Below are 15,295 nucleotides of genomic sequence, written 5' to 3' on the forward strand. Positions count from 1 at the left end.
AATTAGAAACAACTGTGGATGTAGCTCAGTGGTGAGGCATCCTTGGGTTCAATCCCTGGCATCAAAAAAATCTATGAGTATAATCTAATATATAATATTTCATAGTATAGTATAATCATATAGTATATGATATTATGTAATATTAAATGATATACAACATCAGATATTATCATGACATATTACTTGTGATTATATGAAATATATTATAATTATATAATATTTAATTGAATATACATTATTTGTGATTATATATTATGTAAAATATGAAATAATTATATATAATTTTATATAGCATAAAATAACTATATATAATTCATATGTAATATATTGTTTGATTAAATCAGTATATTATATAATTATATATTATTGTAATAATATATAATAATTAAAATTATTATATTTAATTATTCTATATATTAATTAATAATATTATATTTAATTATATTATATTATATTATATACATTAATTAATTATATTACATGATTATAGTTAATTATTATAAATAATTAAAATAATATAATCATATGATATATTATGTAATCATAATATATTGTTTTATAATATTAAATTATACTAGTGTTATATATAGTATCATGTATGTGTGTACTCTGTATTATATTTTATATATGTATATACATTTTCAGAATTGCCAGATTTAACAAATACAATTACAGGATATCCAGTTAAATTTGAATTTATATAGTATGTATTTGCATATATGTGTTTTATATATACACATATATACACACACATATATATACATATAACAAATAAAATACAGAATGTAGTTAAATTTGAATATCTAGTATACAGTACACATATATGTACTATATATATATATTATTGTGTATGTTAAACTTCTTGAGAATGCGAATGAAAATGGTATTGTTGCTATGTTGGAGAATTCTTTGTTCTTACACCAAATGCTGAAGTATTTAGGGGTGAAGCTTCATCTATAACCTCTTCTTTGATGTTCTGGCAAAGAAATGTACATACAAACCACACACAGAGAGGCACAGAGAAAAAAGAGCACAAAAGTGGCCAAGTGTTAACTACTGGTTGGTCTAAGTGAGAGGTGTAATAATTATGCTTATGTACTAACTAGTCTTCCAACTCCTCTGAATGCCCGATATTTTTCAAAATAAAGTTAGAGGCGATGAATAAGTGATGCATGTGACACATTACCACTGATAGCTATCAAACTAAAATCACTCTGAGAACAAGGGTTTTTATTTTCCCGAATTTCAATGTCTAAACACTGTCTGCATTCTATCAATGTCCTTACATCTTATACTGCCTAAATAAAAAGAGGAATGAATTATTGCTCTTTTTACTTCTTTCAACTATTAATTTTCTTTATTATACCCATTTGAAATTTGCTTTCGGGCTTATGTTAAAGGTGTAAATTGCTGTTAAGCCTTCATACATCAGCCCTTTTGTGTGTGTGTGTGAGCCTGTCTGTGTGTCCATGTGTTTAAAAATTTACCCCTACACCTCCTATCCCAGATAATATCAAATAGTGCAGGATTAAGTTTGCCAGAAAAAACACAAGATATCCAAAGTTGAATATTAGATAGTGAATGGTTTATTTAGTTTAAGTATATCCCAAATATTTCAGAGGCCAAATATTCATAGGACATACTCATACTAAAGATTATTCATTGTTTATCTGTTTGTTGTTCAAATTTAGCTAGACATCCTGTATTTATATTTGTTAAATCTGGCAACTCTAAAAAAAGTCATTCATTCACCTAATGTCTATGGCTGCCCCTGCCCACAAGCATGGTGAAATTTTAGTCATGCCAATTTATTCAAATATTTATAGTTCCTCCCAGTTTTAAAGCATATTGGAAACAGGCTTTCATCTAGTCGAATTGTCCCTTATTTGTTTAACCTTTATGAATTCTGAATCCCTCATTTTTCTTCTTAATTAAAACACACTTGAACGAATGCATTTTTATTTGTGATAAAACTTGTAGAATATACACATAGATCACATAAAAATACATGAGAATGATATTTGAAGTTAACATACAGGGTTAGGTAGTGTGATTAAGAACAACACATTTGTTGAATACAGTGTCATTAACCTCGAATCTCTTCTTAGAAGCCCTTCTCGTACAAAGAATATGTTTAGGCAGTTAGCAATAGTGCAAACAGGTTACAAACATTATTTATAGGGCTACATCCTCAAACATTCCATCTAATTCCATGTCATGGATTGCTGTACTGCTTGATAAATGGCTTTGGTTTACAACCACCTTTCAGTAACATCAAAGAAAAGCAACAAGAAACCCATTCCTCACAGAAGCAATTACAGAAGATCACTTTGGAATTATAGTACCATTCCACATTGTAAGAGGCAAATTTGTCATATAGCACCGTCCTGAGTTGAATTTTGAAAAATGGCAGCCAGATGCAACACTAGAATGGAAGAATTCATGCAAGGCTGGGCCCTCACTGATGGTAATAGTAATTCTGATTATCGTAGCCACCATAGCCCTGACCCTTGTAGTAGCTGTACTCATCCTCATAGGCTCTGTAGTTGTCCCCGCGAGGCTCGCCATTCTCATTGTCGTACACTTCATATCCATTGTCATATTCATTGGTGCCTGTTTGCTCATACTCCCCCTCGTATTCAACAGTGGTGGTTCTTCCAAATGGTGGGGACGTGGTCCCGTAGACCTCCAGTGGTGGGGTTGAAGGATCAAACCTACCATTTAGAGGTGTTGTCTTGGAGCCACCATTGTTCCGCCGTCTGGTTACTGTGGTTCCTCTGACATTGGCTCCAGTAACACTTTCTTCTCCACCTTCTTCCCCGTTGTCTCCCCCATTGCTGCCGTTGCCATTTTCTACCTCTGTGCTGTTGGTGCTGGTCCCATTTATGCCCTGCTCATTTTCATCCACTTCTGCTTCGTTTTCTTCATTTTCATTTTCTTCCTCTTCCTCTTCTTCTTCATCACTTTCCTCCTTCTTTGTAGCTTTGTTTCCTATATCCCCAGCCTAAAAGGAAAGGTTTGAAAGAATCTAAATCTAGGTGTAAACATTTTAAAGGTAAGGCCATGGCTTCATCCAACACAGTATTTTGTTCTAACTGCCTTGTTATAGATGACATTTTGAATTGAGGCCAACTTAACTTGAAAAAGAATTAGAGGGGGTTTTAAAAATTCAGAATAAATAACTTTGTGATGGTTTGATAGAGAAAAATGTTCCTAATAGGCCTTCTCTTCCTACAGGAGATTCTTCCTATAGTTTCGTGACTCACTTTCTCTGCCTTGGAATCCCCTCCTCTGAAATGCAATGCACCTCTCAGGACTTTTATCCATTTTTTGCTTATCCTTAGTCTGTCTTTATAATGCAAAAGGATGATGTAATAACACAGGCAGAGAATTTGCTTGGGGGAAGGTCTTTCCTTATTTGTAAACAAGAAAATTTTATTTGTCCTCTCTTCCTCAATGAGCGAACAAAGATAGTATAAAATATTGTGTGTGTAGTATTGGCTAACTGCAGCAAAAACATGAAAGCAGACTTAACAATTTGGAAGACTTGTTACCTTCTTGGGAAGCTGGATGGCAGCTAAGCCCACATTCACTATTCCAGGTGTAACCTCTTCTCCATAGCCAGGTGTTGCAGTAGAAAGTGTGGTGTTCTCAGCCTCAGATTCTTCATCCTCATTTCCATTAGAATCTTCATTATTTTCTTCTTCATTGGAGGTCTCCTAGTGAAAATATCCATAGTTATTAAAATTATGGTAGCTAGAAGATAACTCAAGGTTTGTTGGAACTGTGAACCTCTATTTGGAAACACTTCCTGTCCCTGTTAGCTCACCACTCTGCTTCTCCATATGCCATTTGAACTTCCCATTTCCAAGAACAGAACTAGAAATTATTTCATCCTATTCACAACATTATGATGTGTTTTAGATATTTCTGCTTTATAGTTTATCAATTAAAATATTTGTGTCTCAGGTATGTGATACACGATAACTTTTGCTACAAAAATTTTTAAATTAAGAACTTGAGATCCACAAAGGACACCTAATGTTTCTCTGTCCTCAACCACCAGCACAACAAATGAAGAATCACTGCTAACATGTGTGCAATCTAACTGGGAAGTCTAGTTATAAAGGCAATTTTACAATCACTGTACAGCAAGTAGCTAAAGTTAAATGGATAACATTAGCTCGGTTCTTACTAAGATTGCTCATGGAACTCCAGGCAAAATTTTGTGGGAGTAAGTAGGTGGTATTTTCCTGGTACTGTCTTGGCATTCCTGTAAAGTCTCCCTTCAAGCTATTAGTGTAATTATGGTACAGGGAATGTTCCTTAAAAACTAAAACCAAACTAATGATTTGTCCCTTTTCAAGTTCCCACACCATTTTGTCTTCAAGATAGCTGGCACTTACACATGATCCATTTTTGACAGTCATTGTCTATTCATAAAAGCCACCTAAGAATCCCTGAATTTAGAAGGTACCCAAACTCCTGGACAACTATAATTGACTATCCAGGAAAGTGCATCCTAATTTCTATGTTTCCTTAGTGTCAGTTATAAATATGATGCCACAATTTCCAAGGCATGTAGATGAATTTTAGCCATGGGCTATACTAATTCACAGAACTATACAGGAAGATATTTGTTCATCTTAAGCATTTTTGTTTCCATAAGAACATGAATTTTGTCACTAGGAGAAAAACATGAAATTCCATTAAAAGGAGCAATCCTATTCTGTAGATTATGACAGGCAAATGAGTCACAACACCACTCTAAAGGAATTGTCTTTGACATATCACACGCCTAGGAAACTGAATTTCTAAAGTTTATTCCTTAAAACAAGCATTGACCTGAGTTTAAAATTATTTACTTGTCTTGAACCATCATACTTTATCCACCTGAATGTAAATACTAATTTGTTTCTTTTTAACAGACTTTATACTTTCCACTTAAAATGGAAACATTTTGTGTGCATGTGTGTGTATTTGTACCACTTACAGGTAGCTTTAACCCCAAACTGCAATAGTGTTTAAACAGGTTATTTTAGTTGGTGCTAATCAAATAACATTCCACATGTCCAAATTAGAAGATGTGGGCCATAGGTAAAGTAGCAATGCCTATTTGCTGAGTCCAGATTACAGTAGACTAGTTTCTTATTTGTTTTTTGTGTTGCCTGATATTTTGTGAAAACTTTGAAAAGTTTCTTACCTCCTCTTCTTCCTCCTCTTCGGAACTATCGCCATCTCCATTTTCTTCAGAAGAGTCACTACTGCCCTAAAATTTATAGATATATATACATATATTACAGATATATATGTATACATATGTATTCACAGCAATTAAAATTTTCTGCTGATTGAAATAAAATAAAACACACATAAATAGTTACTTAAACCCCTTAGTATTACCAGCCTGATTGATACAATTGCTTAGAACAGGTCTCATGTGATTGCAAGAATGGACATTGGGCTATAAATGAAATAAGACTAAAAGATGTATTATAAAAGGCTAAAAACAAAGAGGTATTTATAATGATCAATATGTGGAATAAAAAAAAAGATGTGGAATACCCCATTTCAACCCCAAACATTGACAATATGTCAAAATATATTGTATATAAAAACTGTAATTACAAATCACCGAATTGCTTAATTCTGAAACAATGAAGCAATTATTGGGCCTAATTTTTAAAAATTTTATAAAGAAGGAGTCAAAAGCCCCCCAAATCTTAAACTTCCTCCAATCAGTTCAAGGAAGATCTTGAACTAAGATCGTATTGGGGTTTTTTTGTTATTTTGTTTGTTTGTTGCAAAACATAAATGAAATAATTAAGCTTTTATAAAATGGAAGTTGTTATTAAATAATTCTCTTAGATGATGAGCTCTCTTGGTGAATTTAAATTATAATTTGATTTTAAAAATTAAATCTACTTATTTAGTATCTTTCAATCTAATTAAAGCTAATTTTTAATTTTTTTAAATAAAGTTATATATGGGCGGTAAAGGATAAGAGAAAAATTTACTCATTTACTCATGAGACTTACAGAGTATCATCCCTCTGATGAGCTTAGCATTAAATGAAGTTAATTAAACCAAGAATTTTGTATATAAAACTACAAGTTAATGAACTTCACTTCAGTGTGTATATGTGTGCTAGGGACTGACGCAGGGACCTTATCCAATTGCTCTAACACTAAGACACATCCCAAGACCAAACTTGACTATCTTTTGAGAGGAAATCTAAATCTAAATATTTGTTATCAGAACCTTCAAAACAGTGGAGAAGATTTTTCACCTTTCTACCAAAGATAACCCCAACTGAATTTTTCTCCTTTTCTATAGCCACCTCTAATGGCACCAGGTATCATAAGAATATCTGGTTTCAGATTCTGTCATTTTCTGCTCTGAAAATTTTAGTTTTGATTCTGATGACTCAGTTAAATGCCCTGCATTTAGAGTGTGACTACAGAAGGATCTCTAGCCTCTGGTTAGAAATCAGATGACAGAAAACACTCATGTCCTTGTCCCACTTAGAGCTGTTCCTGCTCACCTTTTCCTTCAGATGGTCATTCATCCATCCAAAGAAAGGGAATGCTTGTCCCTCTGAGCCAAGAATAACTCCAGGTGAACAAGAGAATAATTAGGCCTACCCTTTCACTGCCATGACCTTAAAGGTTGTTCCTTTCCCTTCCCAGGCAGTGAATACAGTTTATTATTATATTTAAACTATTTCTATTTAGCTAAATTAAATGTAGAGGACAGTATATTTACACAATAAGAGCTATTTTTCTCAGTGGGGGTGTTTCAGCCATTTTACAGGCTTCCTTGCCTCTAGCTTTCTCCCTACCTCAACCACTTCACTCTTCAATTTGTGTCTGCAGGGAGAAAATTTTAAAAACCAAATGGAGTGCCTTGATGTTTTGACATTGTTTTTTCCTTTCTCTCATTTATTCCTTATTACTAATTTGTTACTAGATCCTACAAATTCTTTCAGAAATCTTTCATGTATTTATATGGATATGTGAAGGTTATATAGGTATATGAAAGATGTCTTTAATGAAAGAATTCATAAAATCCACAATACTTTCATCTTAGCTGAATCTGATAAAAAAGAATTGAATTTCTTGTCATCTAAAAGTTCACACATTAATCAAATACCATTTGAATCATAAAAAAATGTTGTTTTTCAATTAAAGCAGCTTAGGATAGGAAGCTTATTTATACTTATGTGAATATAGCCTAGCAGGTAGGTAAGGTATAATACACTGCTGATGGTTTTGCAATCTAAATGATCTATTTCATGTAAATCAGTATTTTAGACATGACTGCATATCAACACATATTTATTTGAATAAAACAGAATTCCAAAGTCAATACAGTACATTCTAAGTTAACAATTTTGTTACAGTAGAGGAACCAGACCTATCTGCATACATAATTTTTGAAAAATTTACCTGTTAAGATCTATGGATTTGGGGTCTGTCAAGAAAGAAAACTGTAATTTTCTCCAGTATCATTTCACTATGGACCTTTTAATTGGACCACACATCTATATCTATAAAAATATCCACTTGGGAATGCATATATTTAACTATCAGATATTTCAGAAAAGTTGAGGAACTAATCAGAAACTTAAATTTATTGATTTTATTTAGTTTCAGAAAGAGAATAAACTTCCAAATAGGCACTGTTTGTTTCTGGGCCTGAGGTGAACCAAAGAATGGAATACAATTCTGAAAACCCACAACTCTTGTATCATTCATGTTCATATTTCTGTGGCCACACAGATTCCACATAATTATGATGGTGCTAGAAATACTTTAAGATTATCATTTCCTATCATTGTATGAGTTGGAGATGGGTTAGCCCAACATATGGTGAGATGCAATGCCAAGCCACTGTGCTGACCCATCGTTTTAGCATTCTAACTGCTTTTAGTGTCCCAGGAGTCCTGGGTTACATGGCACAAAATTGTTGCTCTGAACCCAAACTGTGTGCAGTAATAAAAATAGTGCAATTGTGGTTTGTTGCATATTTAAAATCAACGCCACACCCACCAGTTTTCAAAGGCCTTTTCACAGGTAACCCAACAAAAATGGAAACACTTGTTTTTAGTTTTACTTATTTTTCCTTTTTGTTTACAAATTTTAGGGGCATTTTGTTTTTCTCACAAGCTTTTTAGTGCACGTCATGAATTTTTCTCTTTCCTCTGCAGTTCTTGGGCAAACACCTCCATAGTAATTATGCTCCAAAGTATGGCATATGACTCTGGTCACCTACACAGGTTAATGATTCAGAAAATCTGCAGCAATTACCAGTGATTATCAAGGAGTTTTTTTTAAGGTCTTTTCTGTTCATCAAGTCAAGTTTTCCCCTACCAATTAGAGAACTCATTTATGAGATATAAAGCAGTTTTATTACAGTGTTGAATCAACTGTAATATGACAATCCGAGAACTTACCACTGGCTTAATGGATTGATAAAATTGTCCATTTTTGTCAGCGAGTTAGACAAAACACCTGAAATCAATGTGCCACCATATTTGTTTTTATTGTACTAATCTGAACTGGGCCCAAATGATTTTACTCTGGGCTCCATGTAATTTTACTCTGTATATGGGTACCTACATTTTAAAAGAAGACTTGGAGATAAACTTTATTACTTTAAATAAAACAAGCTTTCTGTAGTAAATGTTTTACTTTCATTGGGAGTCAAATTGAGACATTATAATATTAAGTTTAATCCCCTTTAAATTACAAGGATGAAAAAGAAAATTAACTTCTATATTTACCTGAACTGGAAATCGTTTTAGAGGAGGATAAAAGTAGGCATGCTTATAAAGATAATACCGTGGTCTGAACTTAAAGACCTGCATAAAAAAATAAACATTATAGTTACAGTTTAGTATGCAATAAATCTAAAGTAAATGTAGGTCAAGGATGTATATTAAAGTTAATTACCCCATTTTCTTCAGAATCTTCTAATTTGATCCTTCGATGCAAATTTTTCATCTGTTTATAAGAATATTTAATTATTACTTTCCCCTCATTTTACACAAAAAAGACAAACTTCGAAAAAGTACACATTTTTAATAAATAACTTACTGAGAAAGCACAGGCCATTCCCAAAATGCTGAGTAAAATTAAAGCAGTCTTCATTTTGGCAATTGCTTCTGGAATTAATGAAGTGGTAAGGTTAATAAACATAAAAACTAACTGCATAACTTTTTTACTTGAACTCAAAGATGAAGTGTTTCATGTTCTCTCATTTCTGTCCAATTATCTTTTGGAATAATTAAATCCACGTTTCTAGGGCTTAGGAATGTAGCTCAGCAATAAGGTGCTTGTCTAGCATACACAGCCTCTGGGTTTGAACCCCAGCACTGCAAAATATAATGCAGAAATGTGTGTGTGTGTGTGTGTGTGTGTGTGTGTGTGTGTGTGTGTGTGTGTGTACACAAGCAGGAAAGAGAAAAATGAACCATAACATATGAAATACTGTTCTCATAGTATGCAGCACCCAACAAGCCATGTCTAAAGATAATTCTATGAGATTCTATGAGAAAAGTTCTTCAGCGTCTCATCTTGAAATACCAGGGACAAATTTCCTCAAATTAGATTGTTCTCCAGTTCCTTTTAAGTTTTCATGTGCTAGTATGGGAGACTGAAAATAGAATGAATCAGGGTTTCTCCAGGCCATGGGTGATGGGCAGGGATGAGGTTTTAATTCCATGAAACAAATGAAGATGCAATTCTTCAAACGGAAGGAGTTCCTGAACAGACCTGGAGATTGCAGGTTTGCAAAGACCTTCAGTCCCTCAACGATTCCTCATATGAATAAGGAGATAGTGAAATCTTACCCATTTTAATTATATTCTATTCGAAAATTCTATCTTCTAGAGGTTGAACAAACTTAGCTGAAAGTCCACTAACACTTGCTTGTTTGTATTTACATACACATTTAAGTTATAGAGCTGTCTCATCCATAGTGATAGCTTCACAACATTTTGGAAGCAATATGTACTGATGATGGCAAATTCTCTGTAAACACACTTTGGAATTCAAGTAACATTTAAAATGTACAAGACCCATGTCATATATTGTACGTGGCAGGTCAATTTCTTATTTTGTCCTTAACACTCAAAATTCATTGCCACCCCATTGATTATCTGACATTACAATAGACATTACACAGAGTAAGGTTTGAGGCCTGGAGAAGCTGCTGTGGGCACTAACTCACATTCTGTGAGGCAGAGTGAGTGGGTCTTTCAGTTTCAAAGCCTTTACTCTTCCTCACAGTCCACCTGATTAAGAAGCTTGCATGGCTACTGCAGTGCTTAGAATAATGCTTAGATCTTTGCGGCCCATGGTGGAACTGACCAGAAAACAAGATTATTGTTTTTCAGCTCTATGAAAATGGTTAGGTTATTTATATTTTAAGAAACCAAAAGTCTAAATACACTGAACTGTAGAAAGAGTTGTGATTACATTAATTTCTCAGAACAGTTTATAAAATAACTAGATGAAAACCTGACAAGGATAATAATACTTTAAAAAGAAACAAATGATTCAAGTAGTTAGAAATTGACTGCCTACATAAATCTCATTTGATTTACTTTGTGATTCATAGAAAAGCAAAGAGCTCTGTAGTGACAACTACTAACTCAGACAGCAACTGAAATATTCTTAAAAGACAGTTTTGAGAATTATGTTTTAACTGGGAAGAGTATAAGCTACCCAAATTATTTATTTTTCTAGTACTATATATTTTCCACACTGCTATAGGATGTTAACTCTTTGAAAATTAATATATAACATTGAAAAGATATTATATATAATTGCAGTACTGACTAGGTATACAATTCATGAAAAAATCTGCATATGTCTCAGCATATTTGCAAATAGTATTTCAGTTAGAATGCATCAGAATGAGAAAACAGTTATCTATGATGTGCAGAAATAGTAAGCAGCATAATTTTCTAGTTCACATTCATAGTATTAAGAGCTTATATACTCACTCAGGATAGCAAGCTTAGCCTTTTGGAAAGAAGCTAAAATTGGAGATACTTGTTTAACAGTAAGCAAATGTTAAATCACACAGCCATTCTACACAATGCAATAGGATCCATATTTAAATAAGAATTCAAAGCCAAGTTGAGAGCTATAACTGTGGAGTGTCTGATTGTAAGATAATTAAATGTGTCATATTAAATCTTACCCCTGGGCAGTCCTGGAGTGAGGAGACAGTTGACCAGAGTGAGTGGCACAGATTGAGGGTTCCCTCTGTTCTCTCACTCACTCATTCACTTGCTCCTGCTGGCTATAAACCCTTCTTTGCCTTTCAACAGCCAATCACTGTCATAGCCAAGGTGATGTCAGAACGTGGATTCTCACCAGAAAACCCCGAAATGTCCAACACATTTTTAAGACATAGACTCAGTTGAATAAACATGAAACGTGGTTCTAGTGCCAAGAGGTTTGCATTGTGGAATTTAATTGAAGGTTAAGATGAAGATGAATAGCTTGAGTTCAGAATATATATAATAATATACTGGATTTGAATTAAAATAAATAGCACAAGATTTAACCATTTAAAGATTTCATAATGACACAAGTTTTCACTATGTTGAAATAAAAGAAAATTTACTAGCATCACATGCAAAAAAAATAACTAAAAAACAAGGGAAAGGAGTCAATGAATAATAATATTCCAATATGAATTACTTTATATTTCTTCCTGAAATGCACTTTAATAAATTAAAATTGATGCATTTAAATCAGCCAAACTTCATAAGACATAGCTGCTTTGCTAATGCCAAGTATAAAGTTAGAACTTTTGAGGATCATGCTAATGAGAGACAGAGTTCATCTTATGTAAATAAGCTTCTTTAGATCATCTCTTTAGGTAGTCACTTTCAGTTGTGCAAATAGTCTCCTCATTTTATTTTCTCAGGCTTCCTATATCTTTTTCTATTCATTCTCATATTTAATTTCTATTTCTATGAGTATGGAGTAATTCATTATTATTGAAATTACTTATGAAAATTTAATTCACAATAAAAGGCTTGATAAAGTACATTTTTTTAATTTGCAAAGGGAAAGCTAGATTAGTAGTTTGCATGTTCCATTTATTTAATCATTTATTCCTCTTCCAATCACAACTGGAAGTTTTATATAGTCTACTTCATAATAATTAGAGAAAAATATTAATTAATATTATTGTTAAATTTATGCCTGTTGTATTCTTTGGATGGCTTATCCAAAGAAAAGTATTTCAGCAAAGTTGTTTGGAAAGTAGAGTCCTAAAAAAGAAAGTTGCAGAGAGGCCCTTTCAATTCAACCCAACCCTTATAAATTGGGTTCAGTTGACCAACCCTTGAATTATTGAGTTTTCCATGGATCCAGATTGTCATAGAATGTAGTAAGCTAAATTTAAAAAAAAGACAATAACAAAACTGGTCCTTGTCTTTAAAAATCTTACAGTTGTGTAGGGAGAAAAACGTGCAGCCATAAGACTCAGAACTAACAGATCTACAAGGTCCAGAGGTACTAAGAAAGTGGAGTTTAATTCTCACTGACAATAGAGCAGTGGAACTTGGTCCTTACATGAAAATGAGAATATACTGCATTATCAAAAGCGAAGAGGAAGTATTCTTGAGGAGGATTCAAAAGATATGAATATGCTTCAACCACTTAACACCATCATTTCATGTTTACTTAGTGTGTATGTGCTCAGTCTTCTCTTGCACTCTTTCACTTATTCCTCACCCAGAGAAAACAATTCTATGAGATTATTCCCATTATACATGTGAGGTAAGGAAGGCGGAGTGATGGTAAGTATGTCTTGGATTGCACAGTTAATGAATCGGGTAACCCAAAAATCAAAGCCAAGTCTTTCTATTTGTGGTACTTGCAATCACTACATATCCCTGTTGACACATTCGGACAACTTCAGTAATTCAATAAGGCTGAAACATAGTGAGTGGAAGTAGCGGCAGAAGATTGGTTAGTTAGACAAAGTCAGATGATGGAGAGAACTTTAGGTTATACTGAGGAGTGTGGACTCCATCCTGGCAACTGAGAATATCAAAGGGTTAAAGCAGAAAGTAATATATTCATATTTGCAGTTTCCAAAATCTTTTGACAATAAGGCAAAAGTGGTTGAAGAAAGCAAGCATGTTGCAGAGGAGGCTGTCATAGTGAAGAGGCTATGGAGTGGTCCAGGGAAACAGGGATAAAGGTTTGAACTCAGTGAGTTGTGCTGAGCATTGAGAAGAGGGAACAAATAAGGCAGAGATATATAAATAAAGTCAGTAGGATTAACAGAAATTGGAGAGGTAGAGAACCTAGGACGACTTCTGGATTTCTGGTTTGGATTATGTTGTGAGTGGTGGGACCGAATCTCATGAAATGCCAAATTGACTATGTTGTAGTCACTCAGCAAGCATTTGGTGACAGTGATATAATGATATAATGAAAGGAGTAGAGATTGAGAATCAAAAGACTAGAGTTTTATTCTTGAGTCCCCACTAACCTGTTTTACCACTGAACCAATTGGAAATTTCAATTTTAACAAATCTTTAAAAAATGAGAATGTTTTCACCAAAATTTAAAAAATTAAGGCAGCTGCCATTATGACCAGACATAGTGGGCCTTCATCACCCATAGTACATGTTGGCCAAATAATTGCACTTAAATCTGATGAAACCTTTATATCTACCAGGTCATAAGAAATACAGGTATTAAAAAAAAAGTGAAATGACATCATTGGGATGCATTCAGAAAAACCCAGAATATGGGAAACATTATTAGACACGTTACCTGGTTTCTTCATTAAAATTATAGGAAAAATAAAGTAGAAAGGGAAACTATAAATTTTAAAAGACTTCAGAGCTGGAAGTGGTGAAAACTTGTAATCCCAGTGACTCAGGAGGCTGAGACAGGAGGATGGCAAGTTCTAGACTAGTCTGGGCAACTTAGAACCTGTCTCATTAAAAAAATAATAATAACAAAGGGCTCAGGGGTAGAGAACGCTTGAGTTCATGTGTACATGTGTATATGTGGGTGGGTGTGGGTGGGTGTGATTTCAAAGATGTGCAAGAAACTATGAAGCAATTAGAAGAAACGTTGAATGCTGATGATCAGGTATTTTATGATATTAAGCATTTGATGTTAATTTTCTAGGTGTGATAATATTACTATTATTTGTTTTTAAAAATAATTCTTATTTTTTAGAGACAAAACAGTTATTTGAAGTGGGGATAATGATGAAACAAGGCTGACTGTAAATTGTAGAATTGGCTATAGATTAATGGGGATTCATGAGACTTCTCTCCACTTTTGTATGTTTCAAATAGCCTAAAAGTAGGTTTTAAAGGAAATGATTAACTTAGACAATCTCTAAGACCTTTTTAATTCCCAGTATTCTGTGATACCCTGCTTTTGATGCCTTATTTAGCCAGATATCCTCTGTAGCTACTAAGTTCATAAGATTTATACATGTTTGCTAATGGAAACATTCTAAGAAATAGTGCTAATGTTGCTTCTTCTGTAATCAAGATGTTCCCAACATCACTTCATTACTGCAGTGCTCATTTAGCATGACACTCTTCATGAAGCAGTTTGTTGTGAATTGATTCACTGAGATAGCATATGAACACATGTTCGTCTCACTTCTTGGTCATGGGCAGCTGCACCGTAGCTAAGCCATTTCTGGGAAATCCCCACACTCATTGTGATGTACCTTCTTTCTTAACTGCTACGTGCATTCAGTCCTCAAATCCTGTTAGCATCACCTCCACGTTTCTTTGGAGTCCAATGTTCTGCCTTCTTTGCTGTTGCTTTGTCTGTGTTCAAATCCCCATTACTGCTTATCAGGCTACAGTTGTGATATTCTAAATCCTCATCACCTTTCTGACTTCCAGTATCAACTCTGTGTCTACAAGGATTTTCCATGGTATATTGGAGTGAAGCTTTCATGTTGTCTCTTACCACCTTTTATTTTTTTAATTTTCAAAAAATTTTATTTTCTTTCTTAATGTTGAGAACACTTAGCATGAGATATATCTTGAGCCTCATTCAGTACTTTTAAGTACAGGTTTTACACCAGATCTCTAGAACTTATTCATTTTGCATAACTGAAAGTTATACCAGTTGATTAGCAGCCCTGCATTTCTCCCAAGCCCCTTACCACTACCATTCCACTCCTTTCCTCTATGAGTGTGACTATTTATGTAAATAGAATCACACTGTATTTGTTCCATAACTGGTTTGTCTCATTTAGCATAATATCCTCAAGGTTC

General features: G+C 33.7%; 1 protein-coding gene across 3 annotated transcripts in view; it reads right to left on the reverse strand.

Moving 5' to 3' along the window:
* Positions 1-748: 748 nt before the first annotated feature.
* LOC306670093 (integrin-binding sialoprotein-like) overlaps positions 749-15,295 on the reverse strand; it is a 33,574-nt gene continuing 19,027 nt past the window's right edge. Inside the window, exons 1-7 of one of the 3 annotated variants that reach the window (XM_079154546.1) lie at positions 11,212-15,109; positions 9,099-9,166; positions 8,955-9,005; positions 8,786-8,863; positions 5,204-5,269; positions 3,555-3,719; positions 749-3,004 (exon numbers count right to left, since the gene is read on the reverse strand). In XM_079154546.1, coding sequence (XP_079010672.1) covers positions 2,459-3,004; positions 3,555-3,719; positions 5,204-5,269; positions 8,786-8,863; positions 8,955-9,005; positions 9,099-9,152 — 960 coding nt within the window. In that variant the 5' untranslated portion in view covers positions 9,153-9,166; positions 11,212-15,109 and the 3' untranslated portion in view covers positions 749-2,458. Of the gene's footprint in view, positions 3,005-3,554; positions 3,720-5,203; positions 5,270-8,785; positions 8,864-8,954; positions 9,006-9,098; positions 15,110-15,295 lie in introns of those variants that run through there. The other 2 variants (XM_079154545.1, XM_079154544.1) reach the window with 2 other exon arrangements.

The sequence above is a fragment of the Sciurus vulgaris genome, assembly GCF_902686455.1.
Source record: "Sciurus vulgaris genome assembly, chromosome: 9".
In the NCBI taxonomy this organism is placed as follows: domain Eukaryota; kingdom Metazoa; phylum Chordata; class Mammalia; order Rodentia; family Sciuridae; genus Sciurus; species Sciurus vulgaris.